The following is a 23,137-nucleotide window of genomic DNA, read 5'->3' as shown; positions in this document are numbered from 1 at the left end:
CAGCCAGCAGTGCCGGCTTGACACCAGATCCGGGCCAGACCTGTCTGCTATGTGGGCTGAGGAGGCAAAATTATTAACAAGTTAGCTGACCTCTGTGGGAGTAGCGTTCAGGTAGAGCTACCTGAACGCTACTCCCACAGAGGTCAGCTAACTTGAATGAAGCTTCAGTGCATAAAGAGGGAAACACATCATCATGTAGCAATTTCAAATATCCAGTTGAAGATGACAACAGTGGGTGTGTTATATTCTTAAACTTAGTTACATCATTTTCAGAAAGACATCTACTTTGATGAAGTCTACTCCTGCTGTGTAATCAATTATATTATTTAGAAATATCTTGGAGCTTAAAAGAGATTATTTAAGGGCATTTCTTATCTCTGCTAAGAAAAGAGGAAGATATAACAGAAACAGTAAAGGCTCCAAAATAGAAAGGCCAACTAACTGGAGAGTCTGGAGGTTAGACAGCTATGCTCAGCTTGAACTGTTTTGGCAGTGGATTATGGACACAGAGAACCAGGTGAGTTAGTGGTTGCACAGAGCAGCAAGGGAACTGTAGCTGAACTGGGCAGCACCCAGAGCATGAAGAACCAATCTGAGGAAAGACTGAATGAAATCTGTGGGAGAGCAGCGAAATCAAATGGGTTTTAGGCCTGTAGAGCAGAGCTGAGGTGGTGAAAGAGCTGCAGACTGAAACAGAGCAGTTTGGCGGGTGAATGAGAAAGAAGCTGCAGGTGACTGTGGACAACTTTAACTTTTCTGCTTTTACAATAGCTTTTAAAATGTTTATTTTGATGTGGTCGGTTTTAAAACGCATGCAGTGTCTTTTGATATCTTCCATATTTTAGTGTAATACCACACTGAAGTTCATCTTTAACTTTTCCACTAAGCTCTTCTTTTACAATAATTATTGAGATAGGTATTATACTGTTGTATTATACTTTTGTACCCTGTATATTAATAGGTTCTAAAATGTTTCACCTTCACTCTCTTTAATGCAATCAAATTTTTGTAAAATTTATAAAAACTCTAAATTGAATCTTAAATCCGACTTATAATTGGGAAAAATACCTTTTTCAAGACATGAATTCCTCGCCATTACTTTTGTTTCAGGATGGGTTCAAAATTTTCCCAGTGGTATTGAACACTTTCCTGGGTAGTGGGTGATTGATGGTATTCATTACAGCTTATTCAGACACAGTATAGGAAAGAAACTGTGTATAAATTTGTCTTTGTATATCATAGATACATATCATTTCAAAGTTCTACTTTAGTCTCCTGCACCAGGTATTGGACATATGGGCATGTGCAGCCCACACAAGTAAAGCAGCTCCTTAGAAAAAGGCTGGGTGAACCAAAAAGACCATTCAACAAAACCCAGGATTTATTTAATCAGACCAACTTTGTCCATGTGGATTTTTTTTTATTAAATTTAACCCAGTGTAAAAAACACAAACAAATAAAAATCACCAAAAAGAGACAATAACAGAGACTTTCATGTAGAGAATAAGTGAAATGGTGAATTGGCTCCGTTTGGCTGCAACAACACGCACAACTTCATGGTACCAAAAATGTGTTGAACTAAAATCTTTCTAAAGCATAACAACTTTAAAATATACACATTTGAAACCAGAGCTCCATAAGTAAACTAATTCAGAAAAGCCTGGTATGGAACGTCTCCCTATGATAACATAATGGAATGCAGCCCACAGTTAGGTGTCATTTTAAATGTTTTATGTCTAGGAAGAATTCATTCAGCCCATACTGCTGACCATATTTTAATATTGCAAGAGCTGAAATGCTGCTTATTTGACCTACAGTTTACTGCAGCATGAAGTGTTTTCATTTTGGCTATCTAAAGGTCGAACAACGTTTTTGACTCCAGGGTGTGTGAGTAGTCAGTTCAATGTTTTCATCCCTCCCATGGAGGACTACGTCGTCCATCCACCTCCGTCTCCACATGGTACAGCATGTCAGCTAGAGTGTGTTCGATCACAGCTCCCCAGCCCATGTCACTCATCTGAAAGTAATCAAACAGTGGCTCAGAGGAAGTTTCAAGATCATTTGGAGAAAGTTGGGAATCTTAAAAGGTATGAAGCTCTCACCGGCTGGTACTTAACATCCTTTGGAGGATATTTGAAGTGGGGTCCAAAATTGACAGAAACCTGAAGAGAGGTAAGAGTATACTTTAAAAAAAAAACCCTTCCAACCTTAAAATCAAATAAGTCATCAAATGCAAATGTGTACTGACTGTGCAGCTCTTGTATAGTGAGATGGCAGGGAAGTAGATGCCCTCAAACAGGTTTTCAAAGGCAACACCTTGGTTCACTCCATTTTTGTAGAAAATCATCTGAAAAACAAGAGCCAGGCCAATAAGAGGTAGGTAGCGGAAAATACAGTAGGTTTCCTCCACTGGAATTAATTTTGGAGAAGTTCTCTAACCCTGCTGGGACTCATTGGCTTGAGGCTTTTCTCTGCTTTGTCCACATAGTCCTTCTCCTCAAAGTACAGGTAACTCTTAAACTTAATTAGTGCCTGAAAAGAGAAACTGGTTTTAGATGTGACTAATCCAAGAAAGACATGAAAACATAATGAGAAAATGTAGATAAAAACATGAAATATGTGAGTAAAAGTCATGAAACCACAAGAGTCTTTCACTTATAATGTTGTAGAACATCTTATTTATTTTGAAATTCCAGGTTATCAGAATGGTCAAAGATTCAATTCAGTATAATTACTGTTCCCTCATCTATTCCATCCCAGTAATAATACTGTTAATTTGTGTTATTTCTACAACACAAATTCTGGCTCAGAGGAACACATCTATCATTCCAACAGTTGCTGTTCCTTTAAAAATACTGGCGGTGGTATCCAGTGATTTAAATCTGATTGACATTTATATCTCTCTTGTATAAGTAACATAAAGAAGAGATGCAAGTAAGAATGGGAGAAATGGGAGTCAGATAAATGAAACGCAGCCAAGCTCTCGTTGGAACCATTTGATACAACTACATGTGACAGAAATGCAATGCTCAACACAAGAAGAAATCAGAAGTGCAGCTGATGTAGCTGAGGTTACCTTGTCCTTGTATGTATCAGGCAGAGCCTTGGCTGTCTCTGTGTCTTCAGGCAGCTCTATGAAGAAGCCCAGTGTGTCTCCCTGACCGTAGCCTGAGGAATAATGTTTTCCTATTGACTGGTGAAACCGCGTCCCCTTCTTACTGCGCCACGAGTAGCTGAACTTGTCATAACCCAGAGGCGCCTGCAGGTTACCTAAGTTATAAATAAGATCCAACATGTTACATATTGTGGTATTAACATTTTGTCAAAGCTGAGTATCAAACTCTATATTAGGGCTGCCAGATTATGGCGAAAAAATGATACTTTGATACTTTACTTAAAACTTTGGTTTTTGTTATTCATTTTGGTATATTGAAGGGAATATGCATTAACTGAAACATGATTAAGGACAGAGAAACCTTAAAGCTGAAAGGAAAAAGAGGACCTGTTCTGATGTATACCAATACAGAAGAATGGCAGATACTCATTAAACAAAATTTTGAGGTTCGTGAAATCTTAGCCTCCCATCTATTTAGGAGTCACAGAGGCGGCTGAAGGCTGTCCCCGCTGTCACTGAAGAAGACGCAGTATACACTATGAACAGGTTGCCATTCGTCACATTGTAGATTGTATATGGACTGGTTCTTATATAGTGATTTTCTACTGAGCACTCAAATTGCTTTATACAACATGCCTCACTCACCCATTCATTCAAGCACTTTTTTTTCTATGCTTAAGTGCTTTCTATCCAACAGTGACACGCCGATGGAAACATCGGAGAGCAATTTGGGGTTAGTATCTTAATATCCCTGCCAGTCTTCCAGTTAGTATGTGACCTACTCTGCCTCCTGAGCCAAAGCCAACATTAAATGTACATGTTGTGCATTTTGAACATGTAAATGTATACACAAGTAATCTTTATTGTCCAAAAACTGAAAATTGCTCTGTAGATTGGCAGTAACAGCAGGTAGCCCCAATATAATAAGTATCTCAGGTGCACAGCTTTGAGAGCACAAAGGCAAACTGAATTCTGATGTGCCAAACACATTTGCTTTGCCAAGGGTAGCTCTAAAAGTCTCTCCTGCTACTCAATTTATTTTCCTTAAAAAAAAAAAAAAATACTATTCATATTAATATATTTATTACATAACAATGACGATAAGGGTGAGAAGCCAGAGATCGAGGAGATCGGAGCCCCCCCGCCATAGGTCCTCAAGAGTACAGAAGACCCAGACATCACCATGAGCAGAGGACAGGACCCCAGGGCCTTAAACACCTAAAATCTGCCTGGCACCCTGCAAACCATCATCAGACCTCACCCTAGCCTCATTTTAAGCAGTCTGAGCCTGACTTGGCAGTTCAGTTATAAGTCTAATGAATGGAGTGTCACACTTGCTCTTCAGCCGAGCACACACCTGACCGACCCAAACCTGAATCTGTGGTCCTTTTGAGCAAGATTACTACTGTTACAAAATAACATCACTAAGGGAAATCTAAAGGTCTAATATGAGCCATTATTTTTTCTCTCCATCATTTCATTTTTTATTCTGTATTAAAATTTTATTTTCAATTCGCTTGAATTAACAGTTTTTGTTACAGGTTTCCTGTTGTTATTTTTTTTATTAAAAATAATTGTTTCTATAGCTTTAGTTTTTAACTCAGAATGAAGACTCCGGTTATCGCAATACACTTAAATGATCTTGACTCACAGTGATGACATTCCTGCCTCAATGCACAAAATATACATTTCTTTTTAGTCAATTTTTCAGATACACTATATAATTTTCTTTAAATTCTAGTTTTTATTCTTATACAAGTTAACAAAAATATCTTTCCACACCCAAGTTTGTATTTTTAGTTTAGCTTTATTGAACTATAATAACCTTGTAAACTCTTTTTAAGCTGATCTACAGTCAACTGATGAGACTGTATAAGTGTATTTTAATGACACTGTATATATGTCTTTCTACTCTGTACACAAACTATATTGTAGATGTAAATGTAAACATATTTGTATGAGTACAAAGCACTACTGACCAAGTGGTTGAGACCAGCCAAGTCTGGCTGCAGTCTCTGGAGGCATGTCATCAACAGACACCTCAAAGTACCAGGCGCCTTTCCGGACACCATGGGAAGCTCGGACCATTGAGTAACCCTTCTCCCCAGTCACTGTCAGGCGATCATCAGAGATCTTCAACTGAGGCGCTGCAAAATAAACATACTTATTCATACACACCATAAAGTAAAGTGCCATGAAAAGTCTTGAGTCACCTATATTTTGTTTCCATTTTGTTTTCAAGGAACCAGACTTTTTTGTAATTTGTTTTTTTAAAGGGGTGTTCAGCAACAGTTGTACAGGCTTTCTGAACATCAAGATATTAACTACTTTTGGATTCAGTTTCAGTCCTTGTACCAGAAAATTTTCAGAGGAAAATTTGTTAAGCGACTTACTTATGAATGATTCAAGCATTACAAAAGGCTTCTAAGTTGAGGGATGAATCAGTGTTGTGCCTAAGCATAACAGAAAACTTAGCAAAGGACCAACTTTCAGTTACATCTTTAGGTACTTTTTGTACCTAAAGACATTGTGATCCTTGTACTTTTACCACAAACATCACATTGTCTTTCCAATGTGATGTTTGTGGTTTCAAGAGTATGTTTGTTCGGAAGGGGTCCAATTTCACTGCAGGTAACAACTTTGCATGTGACAATTGATTGATGGATTAATGGATGGTTTGATGAAGAGATTTGGAATGTCTGTCAAGAAGCCTGGTAAAGTACTCCTGAGGTCTGCGAAAATGAATAACAAAAAAGCTTACCAAATATCGAGTTTCAAACTTCTTGACATTCTACACTCTGCCTCATATACTGAATTTCCATTTTCGTTGTCCATATGTCAATAAACTGCCGCAAACAAAACACTTAACAAAATACAAAGCAGTCATGGGTGGCTCAAGCCTTGTGCACAGTATTGTTCACAGGAAAAAAAAGAAATTCCTTGAAACCCATACCTCTGTCATGTAAGGCCAGCAGCACTCTCTCATACAGACAGGCCCTGTATAGATCACCAGGTATGGGTTTGCCTGCCCAACAGTCTAATTCGAGCTTCTCCGGGTCTGGAGCATGCGGGTCTGGTTCTGCTAGGACATAACGGTAGCCATCTTTATTAAATGGGTGCTCCAGTGGGTAACCATGAGGAGGCAGCCGCTGAGCAGAGAACAGAGGGTCGCTGCAAAGAGATAGAATGACAAGTTATAATTTAATGGTAGCATGTACGTGTTAAAAGTTGCACGAAGAAAAAAAGAGATTTGCATTAGAAAAATGCATAGGGATAACTATGACATACATATAACTATAAATTTGTTATATAACTAAAACTAAAATGGCCACAAGCTACGTTTTTTTTTTAAAAATAAATTCCCAGAAATCCAACAAGGGCAGGGGGGTCCAAGCCCATTCAGCCCCTCCACCTCTGGTGGATCCTCCCGCCTGCAGAGTGGTCTCCTCAAAAGTAGTGAGCATCTTCAAAAAGATGATAAGACCTCCTGCCAGCTAATCTGAGTAGTTTATTATATTGGGAATCAACCAAATGAATCAAATGAAAAGGATTTAATGGTTTCCTCTAATTCTTGAATATGTTTGTTTTTTCTTTTCTTCTTTCTCTTTTATCTTTAAGCAATGATTTATTAAATCTCCAGTTTTTACTTGGCGGCATTACCTTCTTAATTACTAGTATTAAAGACACAGGAGCATGATCGCTGACAGCTATTGGGTCTAAGTGTCTGAAACAGTGTCTCAACAGTGAGCTGCTGACTAGGAAATAATCCAGACAAGAATAAGAGTGATGAACATGTGAGAAGAAAGTATATTCCCTGCGGTTGTGGTGATGAGATCGGCATCCATCACAAAGTCCATAATCACTCATGTACTGTTTTCAGCCCAAGTGTTGCTTTTTATTATTATTTTTAAATGACTGTCACTTACACTTTGGACAAACACTTTGGAAAGCGGTTTCTTCTGGCTGTCTATGTGGACCTCCTAAACTACCATTCAATTTTCTGGGACAGATTCTTTTGCTTATATTTTGCCTTAGAGATACAGGCTTCTCTCTTACAACATAGGGCTGTTCGATATAACGATATATATCGGATGACGATATAAAAACGTCTATCGTTTCATTTTACGCTATCGTTTGTTTCGTGGTGTCGCAAAATAAACTGTTTACGGCAATATTTTTTCATTATTTTGATGGTCACTGTAGTGGCTATATTAATTTCCTAAAGTTCTCTCTTTCTCTTATATTTAACATAACCACACTACAGACGGACAAGCGCCTGTTTTTATGCGTTGTCGTTAGCAACAACGACGGTAAAACCACCTCGTGTCCGCTTGTTTATTTTCCACATAAACCTTTCACAATAAAGCTCAGGATCCTGTTGAGACTTTTCAAAATAAACTGAATCACATGAAAGATGCAGAGTATTTACGGATGAGAAGCAAAAAAGAGCCGTGAGGTGCTAAAAAATAAACCTTAGACTCAAACGTTAGAACAGGGTTTTCCCCGCAGCACGCTGTGTAATAAATACTCACAAAGAAAATGGCGGCCGTTACAACCTATGTCTAAAAATGTATCGTTTCATGCATCAGTTAAAACACTTGAGTCCAGGTACGCGACGCCCAGCTGGAAACACTTCACGCAAGTTGAGCTGCCCGACATTCACAGAATTTACAGAAAATGTTACATTTTTGTGATTTATATCGTTATCGGACGATAGATGTCTTAATATCGGGATATGAGATTTTGGTCATATCGCACAGCAACATCATCAACATCATCACTCAAAAGTATTTACTTATATTGTGAAATGGAGGCAGGGCAACATGCAAATTGTAAGGAGAGTGCACAAGGCTGATGGTTCTGAATGATTCTGATTTACCTTAATATGCATGTGGTGAGAACAAAATAGACCAGTTTGTTCCGGTAATCATTTCAACAGTAATTTTGTGTGGAATCCAGTTTTTTTTCCACATGGTAAGAACATTTCCTCACAAATTTCAATAAATGAGGCCCAGTGTCCGAATAGACTTACCTAAACCTTAAAACCTAAACAGACTCAGAAATCTAACTCCCTTGGTCGCCTTTAATTGCGAACATAGACGAAGCTGGTTGATTAATGCTCACCCACTGCCTTTGTATCAGGGGGAAAAAAGAAGGAAAAAAGCCTATGTTGACTTTGTCCCAAAGTATTTCCCCTGGACAATATAGGCCTGTCACTTTGAGGAAGTCTTCAACCAGAATGGAAATGCTAACGTGAAAGTTTGCCAAATTACCTCATCAACTAAATGGATTTTAGCCATCACCAAATCATATAATGTAAGCAAAGATGTATATCTTACATTTGTTTACAACAGTAATGGCCATCATGCAGGCATATAGCCAGCCAGCTATGACCTATGCATGTATTTGACAGGAGTTGATTCATCACATTTAAATAATCTTTGCTGACATTATGGTGATACCTGAGTATATAATAAACACAAGTCTCCCAGTTGTTATACAAGATACATGACAGACAGAACATACAACAGTGCAATATGATAGTACAGGACAGTTAGTACCTCCTAGTTCTCTTAGCTGCTCCTGCAGCCGTCCCCTCTTGTTGCTGCTGTTGTTTACGTTTGGCCCCTCTTCCTTTTCCTGGACCAGGGGCCAAAGCACCTTCAAGAACGTACGATAGATTATTCAAATGAACCCACACAGGCACACACAAACAAACAGTCAGACAGTAGCAAAGGCAATATACACATAGATGCCAATTTCTCACGCAGTCCTGCAAGAAATTTTCCTTACGTCAACTTTTCCCCCCTCTCATTTTTCAGGCTGTACAACCATTTATTTATTGCAGGGCCGGCGTCTTAAATTAGCTTTCCATTAGCTTAGCTCTACCTAGGTGTAGTGGACATATAAAAAGACTAGCAGTACTGCAGGCACTAGTCTCCAGGTCTGATTACACCAACTGGTATTTACTGAACCTGACCTTAACTACTAGGTTGGTCTTTTCTTTCACTTGTTTGGTGCAGAAATCTGCAGAAATGACAGCGCCCTCCTGCAATCCTGAGGGAACAGTCGACTCTGGGCTGACACGTTGACTGACAGTGATGACAAGGAGTTGAGGAAGTTTAACCACAAATAGACCTAGCCACAGTGGCACCACTGAATGAGGTATTGGAGATTATGAGGATCACTATGATAACACCTCACAGCTCCTCATATCCAACTGGGAGGATGACGCATGAAATTTTAATTCCCTCTTGAGGTAAAGAGGACAGCGCACCAACTTCCCCCACTGCTAGGACGGATATGCAGAACGTCTGCAAATGTGCTACATTACAGGTTGAACATTACTTGGCTTTTTGTGGTAACAGAGAATGCCAGCAAACCAGTTATTTCCAGTCTTACTGGAGCTGCTGGAAGAGGTATCAGTCTCACAGAAGGCATGTGTGGGAAAAGATCAAGGTGATTATAAACATTTGGTGAACATGAATGAATGAACCCCTTTGAGCAAGCACTTGGTGACAGTGAGAAGGAAAAACTTCTTTTTAACAGGAAAAACCCTTCGGAGGAACCAGGCTCAGGGAGGGGCAGCCATCTTTCGCAGCAGGTTTGGGGTAATGGGAAGTAGACAGTATAAAAGACACTCAATTTCATTTGCTAAAGTGAAGGCATTCAGAGCGTGCCTCATTCTTTGCCACCTGCACAAAAGGGTACCTTCAGATTATGCTTTGGTTACTGGGGCTTATGGCATCAGGTACCCTGGTAGTCTGATTCAGCTGGCTACAGAGGAGGGGGTTTTAAGTGCTGGGTGTCTCATCTCAGACCTAGCCCAGTGCACAGCAGAAAAGAGTAATTGTAACAGTGGAATTGTGCCATTGGTGACATCCAGCTTTTCTGACGTGCCCAGTGGGCACCGTGCAGTCTCAGAGAGCAGTCACTATGGAATCAAGCTTGTCCAGCTGGGGCAGTGTAGAGGCAGGGTAATCAGTAAAGGGTCTCTGGATCAGCATTCTCTAGCAATCCCACATTCTAATGTTCAAATGTTAGGGGGAACTGTGTTTACACTGGTTGCACATGCTGAAAAGTGCAAGGGCCGATGGTCTTCTTCAGGGTTTAACACCATTTAAAATGCTTGGGGATCTCACATTCCCTTTCCATGTCTGGTTTGTGTAGTTTTTTTAAAAATCATTCTTATAAGACCTGATTGACAAGCATAAAGCTTTTTTCACATTTAAAGTTTACTAGGCTGCTATTACTACTTGTCATGTAGGGTTTGGAGATAAAACAGCTGGCCAACAATCCTGCATGTCCTTTTTTTAAATTTTATTTTAAAGGGGCCCCCAGATGGCCTCTGGAGACTTAGCAGTGATTTGGGCCTCTGCAAGGGGGAGAGCATTCGTTTCCTAACGCAATTGGTTCATATGTGCCTTTTATCTTTCCATGTCTCCTTTGGTTTCATATAAAGAACAATATGTGCACTGTCTGCGTTTCGCATGCTTTTTTTGGGCAGGAAAAAGAGTTTTCAGCAAAGTTCTTTGGCTTTTCATTTACTGAGCTGGCTTGTCAGTGTTTATACGAGTCAGGGGCTGCAGGTGCCAGTTGGTCTGCAAGCTCACTTTACTTGTTGTCTAGCAGCATCCTGAGCCCTGTTTAAGGGGCATCTATGCCACAACATGCTGGTCCTCCCTCCTCACTTTTGTCCAGACTATGCAATAGAGCAAGCTATTTAAGGGTGAGTGGTTCAGCCCAACAGATGTTGTCATCATCAGCAGATCAGGACTGGTATAATGCTTCTCAAGAATACCCAGCAATGTGCGTCTCCAAGTGAAACATCTAACATATGGTGCTTTGAGAACCGGGATTACACAAGAAGTTACAATAAGTTATGACTGACTTAGCTTAAGTGCTGTTGGTGTAACTGAACCCAAAGGCCAGAGTACAGATAAAGCAGCAGTGAATTTGTGGACAGACAGCCATTGAAAACAAGTTGCAATAAATATATGTAAATGACTTTAAAGAAAAAAGTTTGCTGCTCAATATTACTATTTAATATACAACTATTGTTTCTTTTTTAAAATGTTTTTTATAACAATATTGCCAAAACCACCACTAAGCATACACACACAAATGGAGAAAGCAGCTTATTCAGCATCTGGAGTAAACAGGAAGGACAGCAGACACAAAAAGGCAGGAATTAGTCCATGACTTATGTGGCATTTTCCAAATACTATCAGCCTCTAATGCCTCTTTGATGTGACCTTGCCACATCTGTCTGGCAAAATGTAAATTATATGGAACAAGACCGACTAATTTGATTCAACTCATTCCTCCAAACACAAATAGAAAGTCAAAATTAAGTGCTATAAAGTAAACAAGAACTAACCAAACATGCCCACTTACCAATAAGTTTAGTGATTCAAGTGATGGCTTCTCAGTAGCTGCACATAACTCAGTTCTTATTTTTCTAATTTTTAAGTCAAATTTTTGTCTCCAATTCTAGCGTGTTACTCAGTTGTTCAATATACATCTGAACATCTTTTACTAACTAAATTATAGGTCTTTTCCACTAGTACCTACTTGTATATCTGCAGTTTTGGTCATTTTCCATTACAATTGAATACCACCAAATGTACATGGGGTCATTATAGCAACATAGTCGAAGGTCCCGTGACTCATTTGCATGCAACACAAACCACACAACAAAGGAGGACGTTGAGTCGATGGTATGCCTGCTGCTCAGTGTATGGCTTTTTGTCAGATTCTGGGACCATATTGTTCTTATTTTTTTTGCCCCCTCATTACCGGGTTTCAAAATTGGTGTTGATTTTCATGAAGGAGAGACACTCTCATCGTTGGCACGTAGTATGTTGACGTCAGATTTTTGCCTCAGATTGCTTGGAACCCCAGCAGAGGAGGTACTAAAAGTACCTGGTACCATTTATTACACCTAATGGAAACCCTACAAACCGAGTCGAGTCATGTCAAGCCAACCCAAGTAGGTACTAATAGAAAAGGGCTATTTGTGAACTACAGGTTTAACCACTGAATGTAGGTGTGAGTTGAAGTAATAAATGCATATTATAAACATCCCATTGCAAGTACAGCTTAATGCCAACAACAACAACAACTAATTTTTAAAATTCATTGTGATGTTAAAATATTTGATCATCACAAACTACAAACATTAAAGATTCTAATCTAGACATTATTTTCACAATATCCATTTTATTTACTGAACACAATTGTTTAGTAAATAAAATCCGAGAAAATAATTAATTTTTCACACTACTGTAGGATATTTTTGTATAGCTTGCTTCTAGAAATGTCTAAAACCTGTCATTTTGGGGGTTTTTTTCCTTTGCTGTCGAGCTTATCTTTTTAAAGTAATTTTATGGCTCCAGTCCTGTGACACAAAACTTGAGATGGAGGCAACTGAAGAGGATGAGGCTAATAAGCATTGGGTAAAAGCCAATAGCAAATCAAAAATGAAAATCTATTCTCGCAGCCATTGCACTTTGGAAGGGCAGAGTGCCATTACAGTCAGGAGATTTTGAAGGATTTCAGAGCTCATTAGCAGCAAGCCAGAGACAAGGAAGATTCACAAATGAGGGTAAAAGCTTTTTAGAAGGTGGGTGGGAGACCAAACAGATGCAGAGAGCAGACAGGGAGGTTACAACTAGATGTGGATGAAGTTGCCCTCAAGATGCTTTTTGGGGATCAGTTTGGGTTGGTTTGTGCTACACCGGAAAGTCTGATTGGAACATTTGGGCCAACTTCTATCCAGAGAAGTTATGACACACACACACACACACACACACACACACACACACACACACACACACACACACACACACACACACACACACACACACACACACACACACACACACACAAACCCCACACTAATTGCTCCAGATGCCAAAACACCACATATTCACCTGAGAAAGAAGATCCACCTGGAACATAATGCACAGAATCACTATGGGAATCACATATCACACCATTTGACTGAGTTTGGGGAGTTTACAGCTCATTATTCATGTAAGGCTGATTTCACACCCAACCCATTTGGTTCAGTTTAGTCACACTCTTATGCCTTGATTATACTCTGCTGTGGACATGGACATGGAAAGGTAGAGACACAATGGCCAGTAGTCATTCCTGTTACACTCAGATTGATGTTCACTTCTCTGTGGACAAGTCAGGTAGCAAGAGGGGGGAGAAGACAAACAAAAAACAATAGGCAGGCACATCAAGGTCTGCCCTGCCCTCACCATCTGATGGCAAGATTTACATCACTTGGACCCTAGCAAACCCTGGAGGACATGGAAATTGTAATCAAGGGTTTACTATGATACATGCCAGCAGTTTGTCAAAGCTGTCAAACTGGTGCAAATGAAACCTAACCAACTCTACCTGAAAAGGAGGGCCTTGGTATGTATCCAAGGAAATTTTATCCAGTTCTACGGTGAAAAAAAAGCCCAATCAAAATAATTTTTTTATGTTAGAGTGACTGCAGCAGAGAACGTTTTAATCAACACAAACTTGCTCTAACACACTGTATATCACTCTCCTTCACTGAGACCTCAGTGCTTGCATGACCAATGAAAATCTGAGGGAGAGAGAGAGAGCACAGGAAAGCAAGAAGTCATTTCAAAGGCTAAGCTTTTTTTGTCACAGCTGTGAGCAAGAGGGATGACAGTCAGTTAAGATAAGGTGGTTAACTTGCTCAAAAAAATTAAAAATCTCTAGCCCCAAACCTGAAAACATTACACCTAACCAATAAATGAATCCACAAACAGTGGAATAACTGAGCAAAAGCTTTAATTTTTAGCAAAAGAAAAGTTGCTATTACATGCTTCTGCACATTTTGCCCAGTTAGTATAACAGTGACCTCTTAACAATTTAATGAATATATCTTCTCTTTCCGCTGCTCCCTTGAGAGGTTGCCATAGCAAATCACCTGTCTTTATCTTACCCCATCCCTAACGTCCTCCTCTGACACTTCAATGTTCAGCATGTCCTCCTTCACAACATTAATGGACCACCTGTGTGATCGTATATTTTCCCTCTGATTCACAGGAGAATTGAGCTGCAAGAGCATGAATTTTCTGCAGAGTTTGCAAAACAATATTCTCACATGTGTGACAGCATCTTTGTGTGTTTGGCTGCAGAGTTCTACACCTGCAGCCTGTTTAATTTACACGTGAAGAATTTATTTGTGGAAATAAGAATTAATATTTGTGCCCTTAAAATTAAATTATTTACTCCTGATTATGTTTGTTTCTCTTGAGTGGGACTTTTGATATAAATATACATCCAACCCTGTTGGGCATACGCACTCAAAACACTGAACCTCTTCAGCTGTAATGATCCACTTGGAAAAGTAAATCTAAAGCCAATAATTCTGATTGCTACAGAGTTATAAACATTATATGCTGGCTGAGCCAGAGCCAGATTATAATGCCTGCAATCAGTATCTTGTTAATGATGGATTGTCAAGTTTAATAAAGTGCACCGTCATCTGCTGTCACATCTCCGAAATATTATCTTTACATGTGCAACTGTGAGAGTTGTTGCTGCAGGATGACAGCTGTGAAATCTATCCAAAATGTCTGTTTATTTTATAATGATGTAAAGTGAACCAAAACTACAAATCAACAAGGAACAATATTCTATTAATTTACTTTGGGGCCAAACGAATCAAACTGTGGGTGTGAAACCGCCTCCAAATATTTTTCCCTCTTTTTCTTTAACACACAATGTTATATAACAGAACTGTAATCTGTGCTTATCATTATTACAGTTTGGAATATTGTTTTGCACCCTTACCATTGAGCCCACCAGCCATGGGAGTACCAGTGGTCTGTTTCTGTGTGTCATATGAGGGTCCAATGTTTCCCAGGTCCTACACAAGAAATACATATTTTACACACTGTATTTTTTTTTAATGCAACAAATGCCCCTCCAGTGTACAACAAATAACTGAATAAAACAGTAAATACCTGGTCCAAAAGGCCAAATTTAGGGTACTCCTCTTCAGGGTCTTTACTGCCTGGATCAGGGTGTTCCTTCACCAGGAAAACATCACGCTCTTTGCACTGGAAAATAAAAATTCTACTCAATACTAATACTACAACATATCAATAATCATTACATATTTATTTATATAAGGATACCTGGGGATGAAACAGCAGTGCAGCAGGGTGTATAGTTATAAGAATGGTTAAACAACATTTCTATAAATACCTCAGAGTACACATAGATAACAAACTGGACTGGGTTAAAAACATCACTGTACTCTACACTATTTTCTGAGGTGGCTGAGATCTTTCAACATCTGTCGGACAAAGCTCATGACTTTTTCCGAGTCTTTTGTGACCAGTGCCATCCTCTATGCCGTTGCATACTGGAACAGCAGGTTGAGGGTCGCAGATGCCAACAGACTCAATAAGGTCATCCGCAAAGCCATTAATGTTGTGGGGACGGAGCTGGACTTCCTTAGGTTGGTGCCAGAGAGGCTGGCCATTCACAGGAGCATGTTCAGTAAGACACTGAGATTATCAAAATGCACCACTGAATGACACAGAAAATCATTCCTACCTGTGGCTCTCTCTCTGTACAACTCCTGTACTCCTGTACAGTGCACACTGCAACAGTTACATTTTTCCTAACTGTGCTGTCTTCACATGGACATGGTTTGTTTTTTGTTTTGTTTTTTAATAAAGAAGGAGAATTTAAAGCATAACTGCCTATATTTTCTGTGTAATTGACTTTAGCAGTCACTGTACCATTGTCTTCACTATGTTGTTTGGCCAGGTGAGCTTCCCGGGTCTCTGTCGAGTTGTCATGCACTCCCAGTACTTGTCAATAAATGGGATGATATCCTGTAACAAAAGAAAAGAAGAAAGAAAATTGAAAATTAATTAATCCTACAATTTAGGAGGGCTTCAACAAGTTAAAAAAAAAAAAAAAAGGTAAACAATAATTCTTTCACATAAAAGTCCATAAGCTTGAATTCTTTCCCCTGCTCCCTTTTAATAGGTTGTCACCACAGCAGATCATCTGCCTCCCTTGAATATGTTTGATTCACTTCAATTATTTGTAAAGGATTTTACATTCAGCTCCCCTTCTGATGTAACTCGACCCATTTTTCCCAGCTTAAAACTGGTACAAAAGGTACACTACCGTCTGACCTCCCATGGCTCATCTGAGATGACCATCCACCAGTGTGTGTTTATACACGATTGTGCTCATTTCCCATTATGATTTAGGAAACTAACTTGACTGGAACTCGTATACCACAAACCTCATTCGCCCATTCACACCCACTTTAACACAGTTCTATAGTCTATCCTTTAACCCTTAAGAATATTGAAGGAGCTGAAGATGGCTCTTTTAGGTGGTAGATGACCTGCTCTACTGCCTGACCCACAGTTTTCATATACTCAGTGCGCGTCAGGAAATGAACTGGACAACAGTAATTTAAGTAAAGATTGCGATTACTCAGAATTTAAAACTGTTCCATGAACATCTACTATGTTTGAAATAGGAAGGGAACAGTTTGATACACCTACTTATAAGACTAATGGCTATCCTATAAGTGTAATATTCATTGGAAAAGCCAAAAACAGTTACACGCACCTTGTCTTTAGAGAACATGGTCTTTGGGTGCTCGTCTTGTGTTCTGGATCTCCATGTCAGGTTAGCAAGAGCTGTGAGACACATCTCTTTCAGGTCTGAGAAACAAAATCACTTTGTCAGTCATTCAAAACACAGTAAGTTATGATCTTCAAGCTTCATAAAGATTATTAGCTGGTTAAAGCACATGGCACACATACTTGCTTGTTTCCTGAGAAAATATGTGTTACCACTGTGATGGCACACGTTGCAGTGAAACACATAATTGGTCATAAAGGGCAGACAGGTCCTGTAGAGGAGGAGAAAGACTGGAGCATGAAAGCTGTCAGGACCGTTACACAGCTGCTGATATTGTACTGACCAGCTACCGAAAATTGGCTTTACTCTGTGCCGATGCCAAATGTGTCAGCGGTGAACCACTTCATGCACAAAGCACATTGCAGCTCCACCTCTCCTAGCTGCCTGCCACTCTCCTCATCTCCTGATCCAGTGAGAGCGTCAGCAGCCTCTGAGCCTTCACCAGCTGCCTCCTGAAATAATCAAACTCAGATAATTAAAAGCAAGAATTTAAAAAACAAAGTCTTAGCAGTTATATAACTCAGTACCATTCCCTCTTTGCCATTAGATGATTCAGTCTCCATGGTCGGTAGCACTCCAAATGCAGTTTCCCTGAACATCAATGGACAAATCAGATGATCCAACAATTATTATAAATGCAAAAGCAGCCATAAGAGTGCAATAACAACATTTCTATTAACTTTATTTTATTTAAGGAAAACCAAAGTTTACCCATCCATGAAGAGATCTTATTTCAGCTAGTACATGCTCACTTGTTTTCCCTTTGTTAGTTTTTCTTTTAATCAAAAACGTACTACTAGAGAACAAATTGCTATTTTCCACATAAAGTCAAAAGATAGAAGGTCTTCAGTTATAATTTCCAGATTTTACGTGTCTGTCAGCAGACCACACAGTGTAGGGTCTGTTGGTGTAAAGCTGCTTTCTCTTTCAAACTGGCTGCGTACGCTTTTCGGTAGGTCAGGAATTTAAGCAGAATTTATGGCCGCAGTGAGCTCTGCTGTCAGATGGAGGCGGTGTGCAAAGTATGTCTTACAACCGGCCTATGAGACACTCTCGCATGTGTTGTTGTTGGTCCGTTAGCTAGCGACGGAGAAAAGCGAAGCTAAACCTGAATAGAAATCGAGTGTATAAAACAATAAAAAAGTGTCACTGCAACCACACTCTGTGCTACTCGTACGATAATTTTTGATATTTGGGTTTTGGCACGGTTTAATGTGCCAAAACCGGTAAACTCCTATATTGCTCCCTGCTCTATTCCGGTGTTGTACACGCTTGTAATACAGTGGAAATTATGGACCTGCAGATGCAGATGCTGGGAAACGTGTACGCGGATGGACACATTTGCGGGACCATAAATCCAGCTTAAACTCTAACATTAGGGATCCTCTGTAAGTTTAAGGAAAGCTAATGCTAGTTAGCAAGTTTAGCCAGTTTGCTAACAGTGTTTCTGATAAAAACAGAACGTTAATGCTGATTAATGCGGGTTATATGTACACATATAATCCGCATTATAACCTAAAAATTCTATACAATCTACACACACAAAAAAAATGTTGCATCAAGCGCACATACCCGTCTCCGGACTCCGGTTCGGCTGCACTAGCAATGCCCGCCTCTACTTCGGACGCCATGTTTCGAATCAATAACAGCAAAAAACATCGCGAGAAGATGACAGCTTCCGGTTAGTAAATCAGTGCCACAGGAATTCAAATTTGTGAAGTTGTACTCAACAAAATTACCAAAAAACAAACAAACAAAGGCAAACTATTCCCAATCAAAAGCACAAATTGCATCCAGCTGTAAATTTAAAGGTTAGCATAAACAACCATGTTAGGTTAAAGTTGTTTTTTTTTACTAAACACTTCTCTATTCATTAGAAAGAGTCTAATCGTGATTATTCTCTCTATTTTTTTATACTCACTATAACAGTACAACCATTTGAATCAACTTCAAGTCTCAGCCTAATAAAATCATTAATTGGAAAAATTTCATTTAAAATTTTAGAATGTAAATTTTAAAATCCATGTTAGGAGGAGTTGAAATATTTTATTTTTCTAATTGTGGTTATCTGATCCAATTCAAATATTTTAAAAGTAGTCTTTACATCTTACATGAAATTCGCTACCAGTCAAAAGTTTGGACACACCTCATTGTTTTTCTTTATTTTCATGAGTATTTACATTGCAGATTCTCACTGAAGGCATCAAAACTATGAATGAATGCATATGGAATTATATAGTAAAGAAAAAAGTTTTAAATAACTCAAAACATAGATTCTTCAAAATAGCCACCCTTTGTTTGATTACTGCACACTTCTGGCATTCTCTCGATGAGCTTCATGAGGTAGATACTTGAAGGAGTTCCCAGAGATGCTCAGCCCTTGTTGGCCCTTTTGCAAACCACTCTGTGGTCCATCTCATCCCAAACCATCTTGATTGGGTTTAGATCAGTTGACTGTGGAGGCCAGGCCATCTGGCACAGCATTACTCTCCTTCTTGGTCAAACTGGTTCAACTAAACGCAAACCGGATGGGATGGCATGTCGATGCAGGATGCTGTGGTAGTCATGCTGGTTCAGTGTGCCTTCACAATGTCACCAGCAAAGCATCCCCACACACCTCATCACACCTCTTCCTCTATGATTCACGATGGGAACCATGCATGTAGAAACCATCCATTTACATTTTCTCAGTCGGACAAAGGCATGGAGGATGGAACCAAAGATCTTAAATTTTGGACTCATCAGACCAAAGCACAGATTTCCACTGGTCTAATGTCCATTCCTTGTTTTCTTGGCCCAAACAAATCTCTTCTGCTTGTTTCTTTTCTTTAGTAGCGGTTTCTTATTTCACCATAAAGGCCTGATTTGCACAGTCTCCTCTGAACAGTTGATGTAGAGATGTGTCTGCTACTGGAACTCTGTAGCATTTATCTGGGCTCTAATTTGAGGTGCTGTTAACTTGCAATTTCTGAGGCTGGTGACTTGGATGAATTTTTCCTCAGCAGCAAAGGTGACTCTTGGTCTTCCTTTCCTGGGGTGGAAGATGTTCGTTCAGCACTTGATGTTTTTTGCGAGTGCATTTGGGGACACATTTGAAGTTTTAGCAATTTTCTAGACTGACTGACCTTACTTGGCACTTAGCTCCTTCTATGCCGAGCGGCGCATTGGGCAGCTAACAATCTCCATCCATGTCGGTCAGCGGCGACTGCTTCAGCTTTGTCCCAGGCAATGTCGACGGTTCTCAGATCATCCATAAACATTCGCTTTTTGCTTGCCAGTGCGTGGGACCCATGTAACGGCGGAAGCGCCTTTCTGCAACAACATTGGCTAAAGGGCGGATGCCTTCTCTTTGTAAGACCTCCTCATTCGTTATTCGTTAACGGTAGGAAGTTCTCAGGATTCACCGCAGGCTGCGTTGTTGAAGCACGTTCGGACGTCGAGTAACTGCATTTGTTGAGCACCAGGTTGCATAGCGTATAGTGCAGTCGGAATGACGATAGAGTTCAATAGTCTGATCTTGACCCTAACATTCAGGGCGGTCGAGTTCCAAATAGGTAGGAGACGTCGGAGGACACCGACCACCTTCCCTACTCTGACGTCGATATCTCGGTCAGAGATCCTGTCATTCGATATGATGCTGCCAAGATATGTGAAATTCTCCACCTCTTCAGCACGCTGTCGGTTCATCATGACAGGAATGCGGGCACGTGCGTAGCCAACTTGGAGTACCTTGGGTCTTCTTGGCACTGATTCTTAGTCCGACTCCGTCGCCTCCCTCTGCAGGGCCGCGGTCAACTCTTGGAGGTTTTCCTGAGTCGAGCCCAGCAGGGCGATGTCATTCGCGAAGTCCAAGTCAGTGAGAATACGCGCTTAGTGCCAGGGGACACCGATGCCAGCTTAGTCAACTGATCATCGCAGGATGAAGTCAATTACCAACAGGAAGAGGAGAGGTCCGACGCATCCCTGTCGGACACCAGTATTGATCTCGAAGAAATCCGTGCAGCCGTCATCCGTCTGGATGCAGCAGCGGGAGTTGGAGTAGAGACCACGAAAGGCATCTACAAACTGCTGAGGGACTCCATAGTGGCGTAGGATAGCTCATAGAGTCGGCCGGTGCATGCTGTCAAAAGCCTTCTCGAAGTCAGTGAAATTAATAGAATTCCTTTGGTATTCCAATGTTTGTTCAATGATCATATAAAAACCCCAACTGCTACGGAATCAGCAAATGAATCTCATTATCAACTGACTGACCTACAGTTCTTAAAGTAATGATGGACAACACAACACAACTGATAGTCCCAACCCCATTAAGAAGGCAAGAAATTCCACAAATGAACCCTGACAAGGCACATCTGTGAAGTGAAAACCATTTCAGGCGACTACATCATGAAGCTTATTGAGAGAAGGACAATGGTTTGCAGTGCTGTCAACAAAGCAAAGGGTGGCAACTTTGAGGAATCTAAAATATAAGACATATTTATTGTGTTATTTCTCCATTTTTCTTTGCTACATAATTACAGATATCTTGCTTTATATATTTAATGTCTTCAGTATCTACAATGTAGAAACTGGTAAAAAATAAAGAAATTGAGAAGGTGTGTCCAGATGTCTGACTGGTATGTGTTTTCCAAAGATGTTTGGGCTCGTATTACGTTTTATGAATGATTGATGATGTGTTACCATATGCAAACAAATTTTAAAAAAATCAATATTCAGCATAATCTAAAAATTTACAAAAAGTTGATAATAACAAATAATAGAATTGAAGAGAATTGAAGAGAAGAGAAGAGAAGAGAAGAGAAGAGAAGAGAATAATCCTTTAATTGTCCCACAAGGGGAAATTTGGTTGTAACAGCAGCAGAAGAAAAGCACATATACAAACAGAACAGGACACAGAACAGAAACACACACAATTTTTACAGAAAAAAATATTTACATCATGGACAATAGTTACAAAAACAGAGTACTGTACAGTTATTAAGATTAAAGTACAGATAAAAATGGCAAACCCAGGTTGTAGTGTGCAGACAGAGTAGGATACTGGAAGATGTTTAAATAATTAGGAATATTTAGAATATTTAGAAAAAGTACAGATTGTGCATTGAGAAAAATAATGTGCAAGTTATAACAGTAGTAGTTGTTCGGTTGATTAGTGCAAATTACAGCACTGATGTAAACATCTATGTTTGTTGGGAGTAGTTTTGATTGTACATTCTGATAGCTGCAGGGAGGAAGGATCTGCAAAAACGCTCCTTCATGCATCTAGGATGCAGCAGTCTGTCACTGAAGGAGCTCTGCAGTTCAGCAACATTTACATGCATGGGGTGGGAGACTCTGTCCATCAGAGATGTTATTTTGGCCAGAGTCCTTCTGTCTCCCACCACCTGCACTGGATCCAGGGTGCAATACCAATTCCTCTAAAATCTATGGTTGAACGAGATCTCCTACATTCTAAGGAGATTGGAAAGAAAAGTGTTTGGACTTTATTAGGTATCTTGAAGACATTTCACCTCTCATCTGAGAAGCTTCTTCAGTTCTAAGAGCAATTGGTGGAGAGGCCCAGGTTTTAAACCCTATGGGTGTGCCTAAGAGGGTCATGGACCGCCCTATTGATCCTCTACCTAATCACACGAGCCAAGGTGGGAAAACGGGTGTGAGTCACAATCAGCCAAGGTTGCGGGTGAACCAATTGTGAAGCCTAGCCCCCACCCTTTCATGTGATTAACTGAGGTCAAATGGCCCAGGATGTGAGTGGGCGTTAAGGCATCTGGGAAGGGATCTTAAAACTGGATCATAGATGGCAGATATCTGGTGTCGTAAGCCAGGGCCTCTGTTCAAAGATGGTCATTCACAGTGGACATAGATGGCTTCTTTCACTTCTTTCAGTGACGTCAGTGTTATGAGCATACTCTATCCAGGAAGGTTGAGAATCCAAAGAGATTGGTTGGTAGATGCAACACATGTGAGCGCAGCCTCCAGCAAGTTGTAGAAACATCTGGCAGATTTCCACATGATCTGTGGAAACAAAATGCACCTGAGGTCATGGCAAAACCTGTGAATATTTACTGTATGTACATGTCATATTTTTGTGTATCTATCTATCTATCTATCTATCTATCTATCTATCTATCTATCTATCTATCTATCTATATCTACATAACACTTTTTGGGGTGTGTAGAATTTTGTGATTCACTTCTACACATTTCAAGGAGTTTAGACAGATAACCCTGGAAGCTAGGAAGAGCCACAAATTAACACATTGTGGAAGAGAACAAAGACTGGAGAATAAGACGTGTGCAACTGTC

At 39.9% G+C, this 23,137-nt stretch overlaps 1 protein-coding gene across 2 annotated transcripts; it reads right to left on the bottom strand.

Moving 5' to 3' along the window:
• Nucleotides 1–1,380: 1,380 nt before the first annotated feature.
• On the bottom strand, nucleotides 1,381–18,528 carry ash2l (ash2 like, histone lysine methyltransferase complex subunit). 2 transcript variants are annotated; one of them, XM_003439633.5, is made up of 17 exons: nucleotides 18,404–18,528; nucleotides 17,359–17,422; nucleotides 17,138–17,283; nucleotides 16,954–17,042; nucleotides 16,757–16,851; nucleotides 15,904–15,999; nucleotides 15,118–15,213; nucleotides 14,945–15,020; nucleotides 13,051–13,068; nucleotides 8,677–8,776; nucleotides 6,069–6,286; nucleotides 5,095–5,262; nucleotides 3,077–3,270; nucleotides 2,440–2,532; nucleotides 2,249–2,347; nucleotides 2,103–2,162; nucleotides 1,381–2,017 (listed from the first exon to the last, which is right to left on the bottom strand). In XM_003439633.5, the coding sequence occupies exons 1-17, from the start codon at nucleotides 18,460–18,462 to the stop codon at nucleotides 1,910–1,912; spliced, it is 1,779 nt and encodes a 592-aa protein (XP_003439681.1). In that variant the 5' UTR covers nucleotides 18,463–18,528; the 3' UTR covers nucleotides 1,381–1,909. The 2 variants fall into 2 exon arrangements, with proteins under 2 accessions (XP_003439681.1, XP_005449551.1); XM_005449494.4 differs by lacking the exon at nucleotides 13,051–13,068.
• Between the last annotated feature and the right edge of the window lie 4,609 nt (nucleotides 18,529–23,137).

This window comes from Oreochromis niloticus, linkage group LG7, assembly GCF_001858045.2.
Source record: "Oreochromis niloticus isolate F11D_XX linkage group LG7, O_niloticus_UMD_NMBU, whole genome shotgun sequence".
NCBI lineage: Eukaryota > Metazoa > Chordata > Actinopteri > Cichliformes > Cichlidae > Oreochromis > Oreochromis niloticus.
The sequence above is the reverse complement of the archived record's forward strand: the minus strand, read 5'-3'. Positions and strand labels throughout refer to the sequence as shown.